Source organism: Halichoeres trimaculatus, unplaced genomic scaffold, assembly GCF_033239565.1.
Source record: "Halichoeres trimaculatus isolate MK-OKI-2021-1 unplaced genomic scaffold, fHalTri1.1 fHalTri1_scaffold_4, whole genome shotgun sequence".
NCBI classification, from domain to species: Eukaryota; Metazoa; Chordata; class Actinopteri; order Labriformes; family Labridae; genus Halichoeres; species Halichoeres trimaculatus.
The window spans coordinates 37,111,551-37,128,947 of record NW_027437182.1 but is presented as its reverse complement, the minus strand read 5'-3'; the positions used below and the strand labels follow the sequence as shown (position 1 = coordinate 37,128,947).

The 17,397-nt window shown below is 42.9% G+C and overlaps 1 protein-coding gene across 1 annotated transcript in view; it reads left to right on the top strand.

Annotated features, from left to right (window-relative positions):
* slc1a7b (solute carrier family 1 member 7b) overlaps window positions 1-14,202 on the top strand; it is a 97,240-nt gene extending 83,038 nt beyond the window's left edge. Inside the window, exons 8-11 of the mRNA XM_074668116.1 lie at window positions 2,593-2,787; window positions 10,564-10,698; window positions 10,802-10,901; window positions 13,767-14,202. Of these exons, the coding sequence (XP_074524217.1) occupies window positions 2,593-2,787; window positions 10,564-10,698; window positions 10,802-10,901; window positions 13,767-14,024 (688 nt within the window). The 3' untranslated portion in view covers window positions 14,025-14,202. The remainder of the gene's footprint in view (window positions 1-2,592; window positions 2,788-10,563; window positions 10,699-10,801; window positions 10,902-13,766) is intronic.
* The last annotated feature ends 3,195 nt before the right edge of the window (window positions 14,203-17,397 follow it).

Below are 17,397 nucleotides of genomic sequence, written 5' to 3'. Positions count from 1 at the left end.
TTGACGCACAGAACTCTGTAACGCCTGCCAGAGGGGAGCAGTTTAAACAGTTTGTGTCCAGGGTGTGAAGGGTCTGCAGAGATGTTACCAGCCCGCTTCCTGGTCCTGGACTGGTATAAGTCCTGGATGGACGGCAGGCTGGCTCCAATTACTATTTCTGCAGCCCTGACAGTTCTCTGTAGTCTGTGCCTGTCGTGTTTGGAGGCTGAGGAAAACCAAACTGAGATGGAGGTGCACAGGACAGACTGGATGATGGAGGTGTAGAAGATGATGAGCAGGTCCTGGGGCAGGTTGAACTTCCTGAGCTGTCTGAGGAAGAACAACCTCTGCTGTGCCTTCTTCCTGATAGAGTCTATGTTGGAGGTCCACTTCAGATCCCAGGAGATGATGGATCCCAGGAACTGGGAGGACCAACTGTTCCACCTCCTGTCTGTAAGTGGCCTCGTCACCATCCTGGATGAGACCGATGATGAAGTGTCATCTGCAAACTTCAGGAGTTTCACAGAGGGGTCCCCTGAGGTGCAGTCATTAGTGTAGAGGGAGAAGAGCAGTGGGGAGAGCACACACCCCTGGGGGGCACCGGTATTGACGGTCTGTGTGCTGGATGTGATGGACCCCAGCCTCACCTGCTGGGTCCTGCCAGTCAGGAAGCTGGAGATCCACTGACGGGTGGGGGCTGGCACAGACAGGTGGGACAGCTTGTGGTGGAGGATGTCAGGGATGATGGTGTTGAACGCCGAGCTGAAGTCCACAAACAGGATCCTCACGTACCTCCCTGCAAAGTCCAGGTGCTGTAGGATGTAATGCAGTCCCATGTTGACTGCATCCTCAGCTGACCTGTTTGCCCGGTAGGCAAACTGCAGGGGGTCCAGCAGGGGTCCTGTGATGTCCTTCAAGTAGCTTAGCACCAGACGTTCAAAAGACTTCATGACTACAGATGTCAGGGCGACAGGCCTGTAGTCATTCAGTCCTGTTATGGAGGGTTTCTTTGGGACTGGGACTGGGATGATGGTGGAGCGTTTGAAGCAGGAGGGCACCTCACACAGCTGCAGAGATCTGGTGAAGATCCGAGTGAAGATGGGGGCCAGCTGGTCCGCCCAGGCCCTTAGACATGAGGGGGAGACACCATCAGGTCCTGGAGCCTTCTTGGTCTTTTGTCTCTGGAATTGCTGGCACACATCCTCTTCACGGATCGTCAGTACGGGTGGGGTTGCAGACAAAAAAAGGACAGAGGAGCAGACGGAAGCTAAACAGGAGAGAGATAGAGCACGAGCTAAAGGCTGAAACACAAGCTAAAGGCAAAAAAACGGGCTAAATACCAGGAGACACGCTAAAGGCCAAAACATGGGCTATCACAGAAACTAACTGTGCTAAAGGCTAAGACACAAGCCAAAGGCTGGAACATGGCTAAAGGCAAAAATACGGCTAAAGGCTTAAGTACAGGCTGAAGGCTAAAACATGGTCAAGAGGTTAAAAAATGTCTTAGGGCCAAAACACAAGCTAAAGGCTGAAGCGTCCAAGTTGTTTGTGCTCACGTTCATTCCAACCCACAGTCAGCAGTTATTCTGCAGTGGTCTGTTCAAACTTGAGAGTCTATCTTTAAAATGAAGAGTGAGGTTATGTTAGCTCTGGTTGGTAGATGAGCACTGGCATGACCAGGATTCACCAACGTTGCACGTTTCGTCTCAGAGCACCAGGCTGTGAGTAGAGCTAACGTAACCTCACTCTTCTTTTTATTGATAGACTCACATGTTTGTTTTAGCCTGTAGCTCATGCTCTATCTCTCTGCTGTTTATCTTTCTTCTGCTCTTCTGTCCTTTTTCTGTCTGACAGTTAGGCTTCAGTGTCAACCATCACTACAAAATTAATCACAGAAATCATTTTTAGTGAAGACAAACACAGACCTTTGTGATTTAGCTCGTCTCACTACTCACCTTCTTCAGCCGGCTTGGTGTTATCATAGAGACCTAGACGTGCTGTAAATCAATCTGGTCCTGATCGACCCAAACTGCTGAGAAGCAGCAATTTAAAACAACCTGTTACCAGCAATATTAGAGCTAATAATTTCATTTTAAAGTATGGATTACGGCATATCTAGAAGGGAGACTTCTTCAAGATCACTTTCAAACTCCTCACAGCCCCTTTAAGAGAGAGTTAACCTTAAAAATATGAACATGGTGGCAAACTGAACTTTGTAGGATCATTGGACTTCTGCCTCACTGAGCTCTGTATGTCAGTTTTGGGCTGTTTTATGATTTCAGGATCAAATTATTGCAACATTTATTCTGATGTGTACCAATGTAAAAAGATAAAAGCAGATAAAAACAGCACAAAAAAATCAGATCCAAAAAGCTTCAAAGAAGAGACAAAACATATCAGCTTCGACTCACACTGTCTAATTTTCAATCTCATTCCCATGTTCGTTTTAATTCTACACGTGCTTCTCAGCTTCTTCTGTCATCACAAAAAGTATGCATTAGACTCTACTTCCTGACACACGTTGGAGAAGTTTAGACTGATTATCTGATAAATGTTTGTTTCTGATAATCCTGTGATTGCTCTGCACTGTGCGTCTTGTCCTTTCTTCCTCAGCTCCGCCACGTTGCCTATAACCTTCAAGTGCCTCCTGGAGAACAACCACATAGACCGCCGCATCATCCGTTTCGTGCTCCCCGTGGGCGCCACCATCAACATGGACGGCACTGCTCTCTATGAGGCCGTGGCAGCGATATTCATCGCCCAAGTTAATAATTATGAGCTGGACTTCGGCCAGATCATCACCATCAGGTCAGTGGAGCGTGCTATATGCCATCTGTGCCTTTAAGCTCATTATGGTGGTGAAGATCTGGGTTTTGGAGCAGTAACACCAACAATAATGAATCCTTTTCACAGATGACAGAAAGGCATTGAGGCAAATTTAACTTCACATTAATTCAGTTTAGGTACACATCTGTTTGGTTCTGGTGCTTTTAGGGATTTTCAGGCATTGTTGATGGGTTAATACCGTCCAGCTGAACAAAGAATTAATCAGCTGGAAGAAAGAGAGGCAGCAGCTGATGCAGCTTTAAAATATCTGCTGCAAGAAAATAAAAGATGAACGAAAAGTTAGAATATCTGGAGAATAATCTATGGATCTATCAGGTGAAAGAAGGCGTAGAGGGGAATGATGCAGTGGACTTTATTAAAACGCTCCTGGTGGAAAAGTTGGGAATCCCTGCTGATGAACTACAAATCACCAACCACCCAGGAGCTGACTGGGGACAACGTGACCCCTCCCTTTTCTGTTGTCCGCTTCTTGCCGTGGAACACAAAGCAGAACGTTCTAAAAGCAGCCTGGTCAAGAAGAGAAGTCAAAATTGGAGATAACCAAGTTTTTTCGCCCAGGATTACTCAACCAAGATACAGGAGAGGAGCAGGTATGCCCAGATAAGAAACCTGCTGTTGTCTGGGTGGTGGGCACAAAAAAAGAGAAGGGAAAAATGGGTCAATATTGTAACATTAAGATATGCATCATCGGGTTAATGATACCAACTGACACAATAAACTATTAAAAAGAAATTAAAGAGAGGTCTAAACTAGGATTCAGAGAGTGCTGACAACTACAACTGGTGAAAGTTGATCTGGCAAGAGGTGATAGACACCACAAAAAATAAAGAGCAGGGAGTGTTGAAGATAAGACACAGGTGAAATGCATTAGGGAGGGGTTAGGTCAGGGGTGGCCAACCTGTGGCCTGAGAGCAGCATGTGGCTCTTTGCCTTTCGGTGTGCAGCTCCTCAATCCATTCGTAAAATAAATAAATAAATAAATATAAATATTGATATATTGATGCTTAGTGCTTCTGTGCTTGTGACTCCGTCCCAGTACGTGCGCACTGTACTGTGTAGCAGGAGACTACCCCCGAGTGTAGAGAGGGTGTGATGTGGCTCTTTGTAGGAGGCTACCACAGTCATTTTTGTGTCTCTTGGTCTTGGTTGGCCACCCCTGGGTTAGGTGATCACACAGGAGGGAGACTGGACTGGAACTGAAAGAAAAGGAAACAAGTGTTTGCAGGAAAGAGACAGAAAGCTTTTACACACCTTATGAGAGCGTGAAAGCTTTGTATCAAAATTTAAGAGTTTTTTGGTAATATTAGTGTTTCCATTACTATTTTTTATTGTAATTGTCACACTCTAACCACAAGTGAGGGTAGTAGGTTGAAGGGCTGACTGGTAAAGTGGGTAAGGTTTACCTCAAAATGTAAAAAAAAAAAAAAAAAAGAATCATATCCTTCAGTTGAAAAAAAAAAAGAAGATTTTTATTGCTCTTCAAATATAGGTCAGGTTTACAAGAGCAATTGAGGCAAAACAAGGCAACAGAAAAAATATTTACAAAGTCATCAGATCTGCTCAGCATCACAGCCCTTCTCTGACTGACTGGGCAGTGGAGATCCCCTCCATTTTAAAGGCTAAGCCCTTCCCATTGGACCATACCATCTTCAAATTAAATCAATCAAATGAGCAAACACATTTTATGTCAACCTAAATACCTTGAAAGCCTCTATTTACATTTACCACACATTATAAATCAAGCACTCTCATAATTCTCAAGCCTGGAGTGACTTTTCAACTCATTTTACACTTCCATCCGTTGGTATGGTTCAGTGAGATGGACTGAGCATGCTCCCTTCTTTCTACTCAGGCACAATAAAAGGCAGCCTGAAACCATACTTGGGTCCTTTAACACTGCCCAGCACCAGGAAGTACTGTGGTAAAAAAGACAAAAGACAAAAGCTGTGTCCCAATTCAGGGGCTGCAGCCTACGGAGGCTGTAGCCTTCGGAGGACCCAGCCTTTATAGCCTGCGTAGACCGCAAAGGCCGAACTGAATTGAGACAGTCTGGTCTACGAAGCATTTCCTGTTTGTCACCCTCGACGTCACACAGCGCCGCCCTCACCTGTCAGGCTTTCATTACTTTTAAACACACGAAAACCAAAACCTCACATTTAAACAGGATGATTTCTACTATCTTTTTATTACTTTGCGTTGTTATTATTATTATCATTATCATTATCATCATTTTTATTATGATTATCCCTATTGATAGAGTATAGATCTACCATTTACATGAGAGTAATTGAAAATGTACGTTTTTGCCTTAAGGCAAAAACGTACATTTTCAACATTTGATCAAGTGCTGGGGTGATGATAAATAAATAAGTATAAAATAAAAGCTGCTGAAATGAATTAATGTCTTTTGTGAATTCCCTGTAAAAAATACATAAATAAATAAAAAAACTCCAAGTAAGTTTTTTTCCCAAGAGAATTTACATTTATGGACATATTTTTATATAATAATGAGAATATTCATAAAGAACTGTTTTTCCACAGTATATTAATTGAAAAGAGCCCAAACAACACATTTTCTTACACAGAGAAACAAAATATTCTTTCACGTTTTAGAAACACAATCACATAGTTGTTGCCAGAAATCCTTCATATCTGGATAAAACAGGACTCCTTTAGGAGTTCGGCTGTGTCCATCATGTTCGGCATTCATACGCAATGAATCTTGGGATATGTGATGCTATGAAGGATTCACCGAACCCGTCCTTCGCGGCCCCCGAAACGGAGGACGGATTCGTCGGCCGCATTTGGAGGAGCCTCCGTATTGGAACCCTCCGACGCACCGCTGTGACGTAATCGGTCTTCAAATCTAGGCTCCGTAGGCTGCAGTCCCTGAATTGGGACACAGCTAAATTCTTGATGAGCAAACTTGCACCTCAAAATCACCATATTCTGTGTATATGTATATACAGCTGCGGTTCCACCAAGCAGTCCGGGTCGGTTTGTCTCGGTACGGTGCGCTTTTAGCGGCGTTTCCACTGACCCATCCCGGGACGGATCCCTAAAAACCGAGACGAGCCGTCCCACTTTTTTGGGACCCTTTCCTATGGGTGCCAGACTGAACCGATCCGCTCTCGGGAGGTGGAGCAACACACTGCAGACGGTTGATTGGTCAAAAGAATCGTCACTTACCCCGACAGCGGCTGCATTTCTCCTGGCAGCTCACAGACTTCTCTGAAACGAAGCTTGATTGTTCTTTGTAACAGAGAGTTACATGAAAATCACAGAGAGGACGACATGCTGCATGTCTTCCATCCGTGCTCTTTGTTTACTGTGTCGCGTTTTCTTCTTTGTTGGATTTAATAGCGGGGTAAGCTTCTACGGCTTCGCGCTATTGTTTACCAGCTGCGGCTTCTGGCATCCAGCTTACACGCCGCCCACCACGAGAGGGCAGTTTGCTGTGGAAACGCAAATGGGATGAGATTTAACTGTCCCAAACCGTCCCAAACCGTACTGAACCGACCCGTACTGCTTGGTGGAAACGCAGCTTATGTGTATTTGTGAAACTTTTTGTAGTAATAGCACAGGCAAGTTACTACAATTTTAAATGCAGCTTGGTGTGTGCACCCACCAAACTAGCAGTAGCATGCTAACTGGCTAACATGTGGTCTGTGAAATTGGTGATGGAGTGGTGTGTTGGTGTGGTGTTTTGCCAGTGGCAGGGGCAACTGCCACAGTAATATTTAGGGTTGGTGCAATTCTAGGTTTAATGGAAATGCAACTATTGACAAGGAACCAAGCCCACCTTTCAGATAGTTCAGGGATGTGAAGCCAATGAAAGAATCTGGTGTTGGAGAAAGCCCCTAAACATATCAGCATGGAAATGTGATTGACAAAAAGCGCACAGGGATGCCTGATCATAGAGTTTATTTCACACCAGGGACAGCAGAAACATGACATTAGTGAATGTCTCACTGCAGGCAGCCTGGCTGCTCTCAGCTTGGGCCTTTAAATACAGGGACACTTTTCTTTCAGAGAAAACCCAGAGAAAGCTCCACAGGCATGTGTGACAACTGTGACAGGTCATTTCTGATTCCGGCACACTTAAATGAAGGGAGAGGGGAGAAAAGCAGCACCCACAGAGACACCTCTGCTTGAATCAGTCCCTGCAGGCCTTACATGAGGCTGGTGAATGCCTTTTAATGAAATAATTTGTTTTCAAGCTCATCTCCCGCATGGAAATAATGTCAGAGTGGATTTTAATCAGCTCTCCATTCAAGTGTCCAACAAATAAATGCCAAGTTTTACATTTCCATCCATTACAGCTTTCACATACAAGCAGCTGAAGGTGCACATTTCCTCCCCATGGGTTGTTAAATCACTGAAGTAGGAGAAGATTCCTTTTGCTAAAAACGAAAGTTGTCCAGAGTTTCAGACACATGTTGGGCTTCAGGCTGCAGAATCCAGGATGTAACATTATTAACACTGTAATCAAAGGAGCAGACGAGACCTTTGCAGCGATGACAGCAGCTGAGTTTACAATAACGCTTCATGTGAATAGGGAACATGAGGACATCTTCGATAATGCTCATTTTGACGATGACAGATATCCTTGGCATTTCAGGAAATGTCATATCCAATTCAGGCTGAGGGGTAAACAAACCACAGGGCCCAAAGAGCTGCTTCATGCAATTATGCAATACAAATCAACTCACAGATCCACAGCCTAACACAGGGTCTGACACCTGTCTGCACACCTGAAATAATCCTAGAGATATGACTCATCTTTGTGCTGATAATGGTCTTTTTTCTTTGTGTAACCCAGAGACAGCATGTTTTCTAACCTGCTGAAAACTTTTCATGGAAATTTAAATTCAGAAAGAAATGTGCTGAGAAAAACAAAACAGTTTCATCATATATAACAAAGCCTGAGGAGGTTGAACAAAGACAGAAAATTTAAACCCAGCCTTCTTTTTTTCCAAGGGGCCAGGGTTGTTTTACTGAGGGTTTCTGAATGTGACAGAAATGTTTCACAGAGCTCTGCCAGATCTGGTAGAAAGGTGTTTTCACTGTGTTCCAAATTATTGTGAAGCTGTGATGTTGAAGGCAGCTGTGAAAAGAAAGAAATATTGTTTTAATGTGATGTATTCAAGGCCTGTGCTTTAACAAAGACCCTCTCTTTTTGAATCTACAAAGATTTCTAATCTCCTCTACCATAGATCATGTGTTTTTAAGGGTGTATTCAGACCTGGACTGTTTGGTCCACTTTAAACAGACTAGGGTTTGTTTCCCACGCTGGTGCGGACTTTTCCTGCAGGTGTGAATAGACACAAACGAACCCTGGTGCGGACCAAACAACCGGACCGAGACCCACTTTTTGAGGTGGTCTCGGTCCGCTTCCAAACAAACTCTGGTGCTGTTCGTGGTTCTCTGGTGCAGGTCTGAATACAAACCAAGGTCCATCCGAACTAACTACAGGATACATGCGCCTTTTGGGCCTGTAAAGCCATCGTAACCTAACCGTCTTTGGTTCATACCTGATCCGCGGTGTTGTTAAGCCTGCTTTGAAGGAGCTGCTCTTGAAACTGAAAATGATTTTGCAGCTCTAATAAGAGCACAAACACATGTTTACCTCCATTTCCAGGTCTGTATTCTGTGTGCTGCCTTTGTCAGTGCTGTCCAATGAGAGCACCGATCGTCACACACGTGGATGTGTTTACAGACTATAGTCCACTTGTAAAAAGTACAATCTGAATATGAACTGCACCAAATGAAAAAAATAAAGTCCCCTTTTGTCCGGACCAAACAAGTGGACCAAAGGACTTTTCTTGTTGTCTGTGGTCCTGCAAGTTAAATAAAGTAAATCAAGACAAACCAATCTGCCAGTTATCAGCATCTGCAACGATTTACATGATCAGTCAGTTCTGTTCTTACTGCTCATGGTGGAGCGTTAAGCCTCTTCATAGATGTGCAGCTGACAAATCTGCAATTTAAGATGACAGATTACAAAAGTTCACACAGACGATAGAAAAGAAATGACCGCTGCATTGGCATGATTGGCACACGGTGCTCTGCAGTCTCCTACGATGCTTGGGCAGAATCTGCGTCTATGTCCATGACTCTATCCTGCAGCAGTAAAAGCTCTGAGAGAAACCCTCTGAGAGGGAAAAGTGGAGGCATGCATGACAGAACAGTCATGTAGTGTGGTTCAGAAAGCAGCAAATGAGCTGCAGGAAGAAAATAAACAGTCTGAATAAATCTCTTTAAATCAGTTCAATCACATGTTTTCTGTTTCAACCTCATTAAAAAACATCCTCTAGAAAATATCTGACAGATCATTCAACTGATCTAGAACAAAGTCTAGTTTTTCTTTTTTTTCTGATTTGAAACACTTTAACTTATCTAGCAATGCTCTCACTGAGTGTGGTTATATGACCCACAGAGAACACCAACCATCACTGAATCACCATCACTGAAACGACAGATACTGGCCAAACCACAACAATGTCTTTCTCTGTAGCTTCACACAGCGGCTGCAGACCAAAGCGTCTGCTCCTCTCCCTGATAAGAGCCATTTGGCGCTGATAGAGCACCACGTCTAAGTCCCACACATCATCAGACCCCCACCCTCACGCAGAATCCTGCTGTGCTGAGTGGTGGGGTCATCCCATCCTCAACCTCTGGATCTGCCCCAGATATCAGATGTACATAAACATGTGGCTGGCTCTCCACAGAGTCTCCTCTGAAGTGCACTTGTCTCATCTGATGTTTAATCAGTCTGCAGTCAGGCGGCTGCTAGGGACACGTTATGAGTTCACTCTGCTGTAAACAAACTTCACCCTGAGCAGTCGGGACAGACTTATCTGATTCAATCAGAATGAAACAAAGATTGAATTTCTTTATAAAGTCTTAAGTAAATGTGCTCAGCCTCTCTTTCAGTTTCTCAATTTCAATAATTGCTGTATGGATTAAAACAGCCTCCTTCCTGTCTGCCACCAGAGAGAGGAGCAGATCAGGGATTGACTGAGTCTGTGAGAGCGCCATGTTGTTGCACATTTGAGGCCAATTATAAATGACCAGTGGGAAGTTATAAAAAGTTTTATCCTCCTCTGAACAATGTGGACTTTAACCAGAACAGATGTTTTCAAAGACCAACAGTCCTTGGTGTTAACACTCAATCATATCTATAAATTACATTCACTGAAAGCTTTGAAAATCAAACATCTAAAACAGCCCATGCCCCTCATCATGGATGTTATCCCAATCTTGGCATGGGGGACACTTTTCATTTCATGAAGAGTGTCTTGTTTCAAAATTTTGTAACTTAAGGGAGCGAAACTAAGCCATTGGATCAGGAGTGTTCCACATTTAATTTTGTATAAAAGATCAAAATCCAGCAGTACTTACTGGCGGATATATTAAAGCTATGGTCTACGATCTGAAACCCAGTTTGGCTGATGAGACACATTTGAAAAACGCAGACTCACTAACCCCTCCCCTCCGTGTTTCAAGATCCCGCCCCCCAGCTCGTATGGCCCTTCTTCGCCTCCTAACAACACGCCCCCTCCAACAGAGCAAGAAGCGGCCGGCAGAAAATGTCTTAAATCAATGATATTTTTACCTTCTTTACCTGCTAATGCTCCTTATAGTCATTACTTCAGCTATGTCAATTATTTCTCCCTTTGTTGATCAACTTTTTTTCTTCTTCTCTGTAATCCAAACTTACTTCCTGCCCTTCAGTATCACAGCCACAGCAGCCAGTATTGGTGCTGCAGGGATCCCACAGGCTGGACTGGTCACCATGGTGATAGTGCTAACGTCTGTTGGGTTACCGACTGATGACATCACTCTCATCATCGCAGTGGATTGGGCGTTGTAAGTAGCCTAGAACAAACTGACACACCTGAGCCCAGTCCTCATTTTTACATGGTCAGATTTTTTTTCTGACCCAGTCACGCTTCCTTCTCTCCGTCTGCAGGGACAGGTTCCGCACCATGGTGAACGTGATGGGCGACGCTTTGGCCACAGGGATCATGGCCCACATCTGCAGGAAAGACTTCATGAAAGAGGGAGACGGGGTGAGTTCTCGGGTAGTTTCCTTCCTGAAAAAGTCTCATTCTGTGCAGAGGGGAAGAAAAGTGTGACTTCAGAGAAACATCATTCCAAAGAAGGTTGTGAGGTCTATCCCTGAGTGAGCTGATGGATCAGAGGTTGGCTCCCTGGGGTGCCGTCAACACTTTGAGCATCTTTGGTATTGTGTTCCTTTGAACATCTCAGCTCTGATATTAAAAAAGAAAAAAAAAGAAACTCAACAGAGGCAGATTTTCAGGGGAAAAAGACGTTTGACTGAAATCACTGCAGTTACTTTGGGGCATAGAAGTACATATACAGCCACTAATTTTGCAAGTTCTCCTACTTCAAAAGATGAGAGAGATCTGTTATTTTCATCAGAGGTTCACTTCAACTGTGAGAGACAACATGAGAAAAAAAATCCAGGATATCACATTGTAGGATTTTTAAGGATTTTTTTGTAAATTATGGTTGAAAATAAGAATTTGGTCACCAACAAACAAGCAAGCAAGATTTGGTGATTTGAAGATGTCATTTGGCTGCCTTGTATCCAAGTCCTCTTTTTTCTGAAAGTTTCATTTTCATTAGTTATACGAGGTTAAAAACAAGGCTTTCTGTAATGTATAACGATGATTGACAGCTGCCGTTTTTGTGTATTTTTTCGGGGATTGTAAAATATGTCGGGAGGTAGAGTCAGGAAGTGATTAGACTCTCAAAAGAAAAAAAATAAATATTATTTTGTCACCCAGCACCACTCAGATTCTCCCAGAATCCCTCTTCGTCTCTACTGCGCAGAATCTGGCTCCAAACTGCTACAATGGTGGCGCCTGTGACAGCGGATTTTGGCTTCTAAACCCTGCAATGATAAATGGCGGCGCCACGCTCTCCACTCTATATACACTCTATGGTTTGAACTGGTTATCTGTATAGAAGACACCTGTCCACAGCCTCAAACAGTCAGACCCCAAACTCAACCATGGCCTAGACCAGGGGTGGGCAATTAATTTTTACCAGGGGCCACATGAGGAACCTGAATTGTGTCAGAGGGCCACCAACTGTCTTCCATGTAAAATGCTCTAAATTAAATATTTTGAATAGCTGGAACTGATAATCAGAAGAATAAAGCACTCTGTAAATATTTAAATTAGGTTATGTAAAATTGTGGTGTATAGGCCAGGTAGAAAAAAAAAAACAATTATTGAATCCCAAAATGAAAGAGAAAATGTCTTAAGTTTTTGTCTTTGTCAATAACTGTCATACATGAACTCACTTTTACCGATTGAGAGTGCTGGCAGGCTGCCAACATCCCTAAATATGGAGGGAGTCTCCCACCGTTCTCCTGGCTTGTGATTTCTCCTGATAGTCCCCAAAATTTAAGTATGCTTCTGTGGGCTCTTATATTTTACTAAGTCAAATCAAGTCCCGTACTTGGGCGTTATATTGAAAACTCAAAAACCACCCACCCCCCTCTCTCTTAGTTGGTTTGATCCAAAGACGCTGCAGGAGACCTCAGAGACAGAGACAGGTAACGGTGCAGCACTTGTTGATGAAGAGTCGATCAGAGCCTTAGCTGTTTCCTTTCTTTCTTTTTTGGAGTTGTCATGACATGTCGTGAGTTAAACTAACGTAGCTCTGCTCTAACGTAGCATCATCTTCAATCAGGAAAGTTTAGAGCAGCGCGAATTTTATAGTGAGAAGGCTGACTCTAAAATAGTGAAACGCGTATCATTGTAAAGTTCTGTCCATCTCTGGTGTGTGATGCGCATACGCGCTGCGAGTGTACGCGACGGCACTCTGTCTTCAGAACAGGAGAGAGTTCAGGTGGAGGAGACTGACTGAGCCAGTGAAAGAGAGGAAGAATTCAATCCACAATGTCTTGTTCAGTGCCTGTGATAGATGGAGTATTAAGACATATGCACCCGCACAAGTTTTATGTTTATGATTGGCCTCACGCGGGCCGGACAGGAATGTACAAAGGGCCGGATGTGGCCCGCGGGCTGTAGTTTGCCCAGGTCTGGCCTAGACCAAAGAGCTGTACAAGGACACCAGGGAGAAAACTGTAGACCTGCACCAGGCTGGGAAGAGTGAATCTACAACAGACAAGTAGGTTGGTATGAATAAACCAACTGTGGTAGCAAATGGCAGAAAATGGAAGACATACAAGACCATTGATAATATCACTCCAACTGGGGCCCCATGCAAGAACTCATCCCGTGGGGTCAAAATCATCATGAGAAGGGTGAGCACAAACCCCAGAGCTATGCGGAGGGACCTGATGAATGACCTACAGAGAGCTAGGACCAAAGTAACAAAGGCAGTGAGAGCATTGAAGATGGGACGTGGCTGGGTCTTCCAGCAGGACAATGTTCCCAAATACACCGCTGAGCATTTCAAGGTCCTGGAGTGGCATAGCCAGTTTCCAGACCTGAACCCCATCAGAAACTTGTGGAGGGAGTTGAAAGTCTGTGTTTCCTGGCGACAACCCCCAAAACATCACTGCTCTAGAGGAGAACTGCAAGGAAGAATGGGCCAAAATACCAGCTACGGTTTGAGCAAACCTTGTGAAGACTTACAGGAAACGTTTCACTTCTGTCATTGCCAACAAAGGTTATGTAACTAAGTATTGAGTTAAACTTTTCTTTCTGATTAAATACTTATTTTCCACCATAATTTACAAACAAGTTCTTTAAAAATCTTACAATAATTTTGTATCTCATAGTTGAAATGTACCTCTGATGAAAATTACAGACCTCTTTCATCTTTCTAAGTAGGAGAACTTAAAAAATCAGTGGCTGACTAAATAGTTTTTTGCCCCCCCTTGACACGAAACTGTCTGTTTCTTGGCCCTCATCTGTCAACCCTTTTGTCCTCAGGTGCCTTTAATCTGTGAGCCCAAACCCGTGATGAACAGCCCACCCCTGATGAACTGTCACAACAACGGAAACTTCCGGCCCCCATCCTCGGGAGTCAAACACGAGCTGATCCCCTCTGACGTGGCGCGGCTGATGCAGCTGGAGGAGGGTGTGCGACCCCAGAACGAGAGGAGGAAGCCTCCAATTCCCCCCCGGTACCTGAAGAAGAGCAAAGAACACTGTGCCATTGATATGAATGGCCTCGAGACCAATGTATAGCCTCCGCCTGGACGAATGAAGAGCAGGTCAGACTCTGGAGCACTGGTAGGAGAGAGGAAGCATGGCCAGCCTCATTTCCAGCTCTTTGTGGGGTCAGAGGTCAGGGATGAGTCCTGAAAACTGAGAGGAAAGCCTCAGAGTGTGTAAACTCAGACCTTAAAAAGATTGTGAAGGCAGCAGTGGGAAAAGACACCGACAGGACAGGAAGACATCTTGGTAAAACTCGTCCTTGGTGTTAGCTTACGCCTGAACTCAAAGATTCTGGACACAGATGTTGGTTCCTGCATCACTGAACTGATTTCTATTTGATATTCATGTTTTTTAAGACTTCTTTCTGCTTTTAGTCAGTGTGCAATAAGTGGTTATTATGTTTTTTACTATTAAAAGCAACCAGTTGTTTGTGTAATATACACTGACTGTGTGTAAAGATGGACAACATGGCAGCGCCCCAAAAGTGAAGCTCTGCCTACTAAAAGGCCGCAGTGAGACCTTAAAGCACACTGCAAAAACTGAAATCTTATCAAGTGTTTTTGTCTTTTTTTCAGTAGAAAATTCCTTTTTAGACTCAATATGAGCCAAATTCACATGACCAATCCAGAAAAATGTCTTGTTTAAAGTTATTTAAGGACAAAAATGAGGTCTGAATTGCTTGTAACCAGTAAAAAAATCTGACAATGGAACAAGAAAAAAGTTACTTGTATTAAGACATTGTTCTAGTCTCAAGGAAATTTTCAAGCAATTTTTTCTTGTGCCATTGGCAGATTTTATTTACTGTTTACCAGCGATTCAAACCTCATTTTTGTACTCTGATAACTTGAAACAAGACATTTTTCTGGATTGATAAGTTGAAAGTGGCTCATATTGAGTATAATAAGACAATTTTTACTTAAGAGAGACAAAACCCTTGATAACATTTCAGTTTTTTTGCAGTGCAGGCCGTCAACACAGTGGCTCCATGAACCAATGCTGAGCAGACTGAGGTTTAAAATATGCCAGACAGCAGGCTGGGCCATTTTGACATCACTTTTGTGCAGTGAGAGGATTTCGCAATGTGTTGTCCATTTTTGTTCACAGTCAGTAGTCATATATGAGACAGGACATGACTAAAATTGTCTGGTTAAAGCGACATGATCAGGAGGCAAATTGAAATGCCCTAATGTTTAATTCTGCCTTAACAAGCTGCTGGTGCTAGGCTGATGGTGGTGAGAGGAAAAAGAGGACTGCAGATCACAAACTGCACAGGAAGTCACACCAGGACCGTCTCCGTCATAGCACTAGATCTGATGGGTTCAGTTCAAGTTGTTGCGTCAACTCACTCCGGCTGCACTCCATTGCGTACCGGCTGTGTCTCAGTTCTTGCTAGAGGTCAGAGTTCTCTAGATCAGATAAGACTTCTCCTTTTGTCAGATGCTGCAGCAGTGATGCATCAATTTACACAGAGCAGATTGAGCAGGACAGGAGGTCTGGCCCTGAAAGCACATTAAAACAAGATTTCAGACTACTTTTAAACTGCGACTTTCAAAAGAAAACAAATAGTGTTGAACAGCGTTGTTTCAGCTTAATGACTTGGTCTGTCAATCAAAGCACGTAAAGCAGAGCCAGTTAGGTGATCTGCTGATCCTCTACAGACATCACAGCAGCACTTGCAGTATCCACTCAAACTTCGAGACTTATCACTAACGCTGAGAAGAATGAAAAAGCTGAAAACAGAAGTGCACGACACATTTGAGACAGAATGGCTGCAGGAGAAAAGTCAGTTTCAGAGTTGCTCCTCAAGCAGCTGAGAGCAGAGGTCTGCAGCTCGACCCCTCCCAAATCAATGGATCCTAAAGGATCAAGCAGAGGTCCCACCCTCTAGCTTTGATTGACAAACCAAGTCATTCTGATGAAAAACGACATTATGAAATAAAAAGGCCATTGTGGAAAAGAACGTTACGAAATAAAAATGGACTTTGTAAAAAACTTTTTGGTAACGCTTTATATTAAGGTGCTGTAATAAGCATCAATAAGACCTTTGTAAGTACTTATAAGATGCTTATAAACATTATTTGTTTATAAGACTATATAACTGCTAAATAAGTGTTTAATAAGGTCATTGTAATAGTTAATAAAAGACATCTTAATCTATAAGGTATATGGAACCTAACCCTCTTTGTTTTTTGTTTTCTGCTTTTGTCTCTCATGAGCCCTACCCCAGCCCTTCCCCTAAACCTAACCATTCAGGGCCCCATGCCTAAGCCTAACCCTTATAATGACCTTATTAAACACTTATTAAGCAGTTATATAGTCTTATAAACAAATAATAATGTCAATAAGGGTCTTATAAGTACTTACAAAGGTCTTATTGATGCTTGTTACATGACCTTAATATGAAGCGATACCAACTTTTTTTAAAGTAAATTTTATAAAAGCTTGGAAAATAAAGAAAATTCATTATTTTAAAAATTATGAAATTGTAAAATAATCATTATGAAATAGTTTATCAAAATAATTCAATATTAAAGAATAATCAAAAAATAATGATAATATTGCCATATTTTACGATTTAATGGCCGTACTATGCATCTGTTTGTTATTTATCAAAATGTTGTTTTTACTTATTTAATAATGCATTTTTTGGGGTTCCATACAAGTGGGGCAGGAAGTTGTGCATTAAAACTACCTAAAAAAAAACACACACAAACACAGTGACTTTCAAATTAACAAACAAAATCAAAACCAGACTGCCAAAGGTGGCCAATTTGAGAACTTCACCACATTAGTGAGGCAGATGTGGAAGTGCCATGAGTTAACCTGCCTCATGTATGCAGCTAATCCATTTGTCTTTCACAATTAGGAAAAACAATGGGTTTTTATCACTAACAGCTGGACTTACAAGTGAGCCAGGGAGTCAATAGGTTATAGGTTTTACAGCCCAACATGAATGAGAGAGGTTCATCATTCCAGTTGGTATGGTGAGTATGGGAACTCCTTGGCTTCACAAGAAAAGGAGACGGATCTGGTGTGAGTCCGGCGTTTCTTTAAACAGACCGGAAGAATGGGAAATCTGAGTGTGATTTTGTGGCATTTCAATCAAACCCAGAAGGACTTGATTTAATTCAAATGGTTTTTAATGAGACTAAACTTGCTCTTATACTTATTCTTAAATAAAAGTCGAGGAAATTCCTTCAATATGATCCATACTGATGCACCACCATGGATTTATCATCGCTGGAGCATCAGGACTACTGAGAGAGAGGTCATCTATCATTGAGAGCTTACCACACCAGGGACGTGCAGACAGATGGAGCGTGGATACATAAGGGACGTGACTGTATTTTTCCAGTGAGAGATTTTTTAAATTTTAAGATATTTTCAGAGATCAAAATAAATC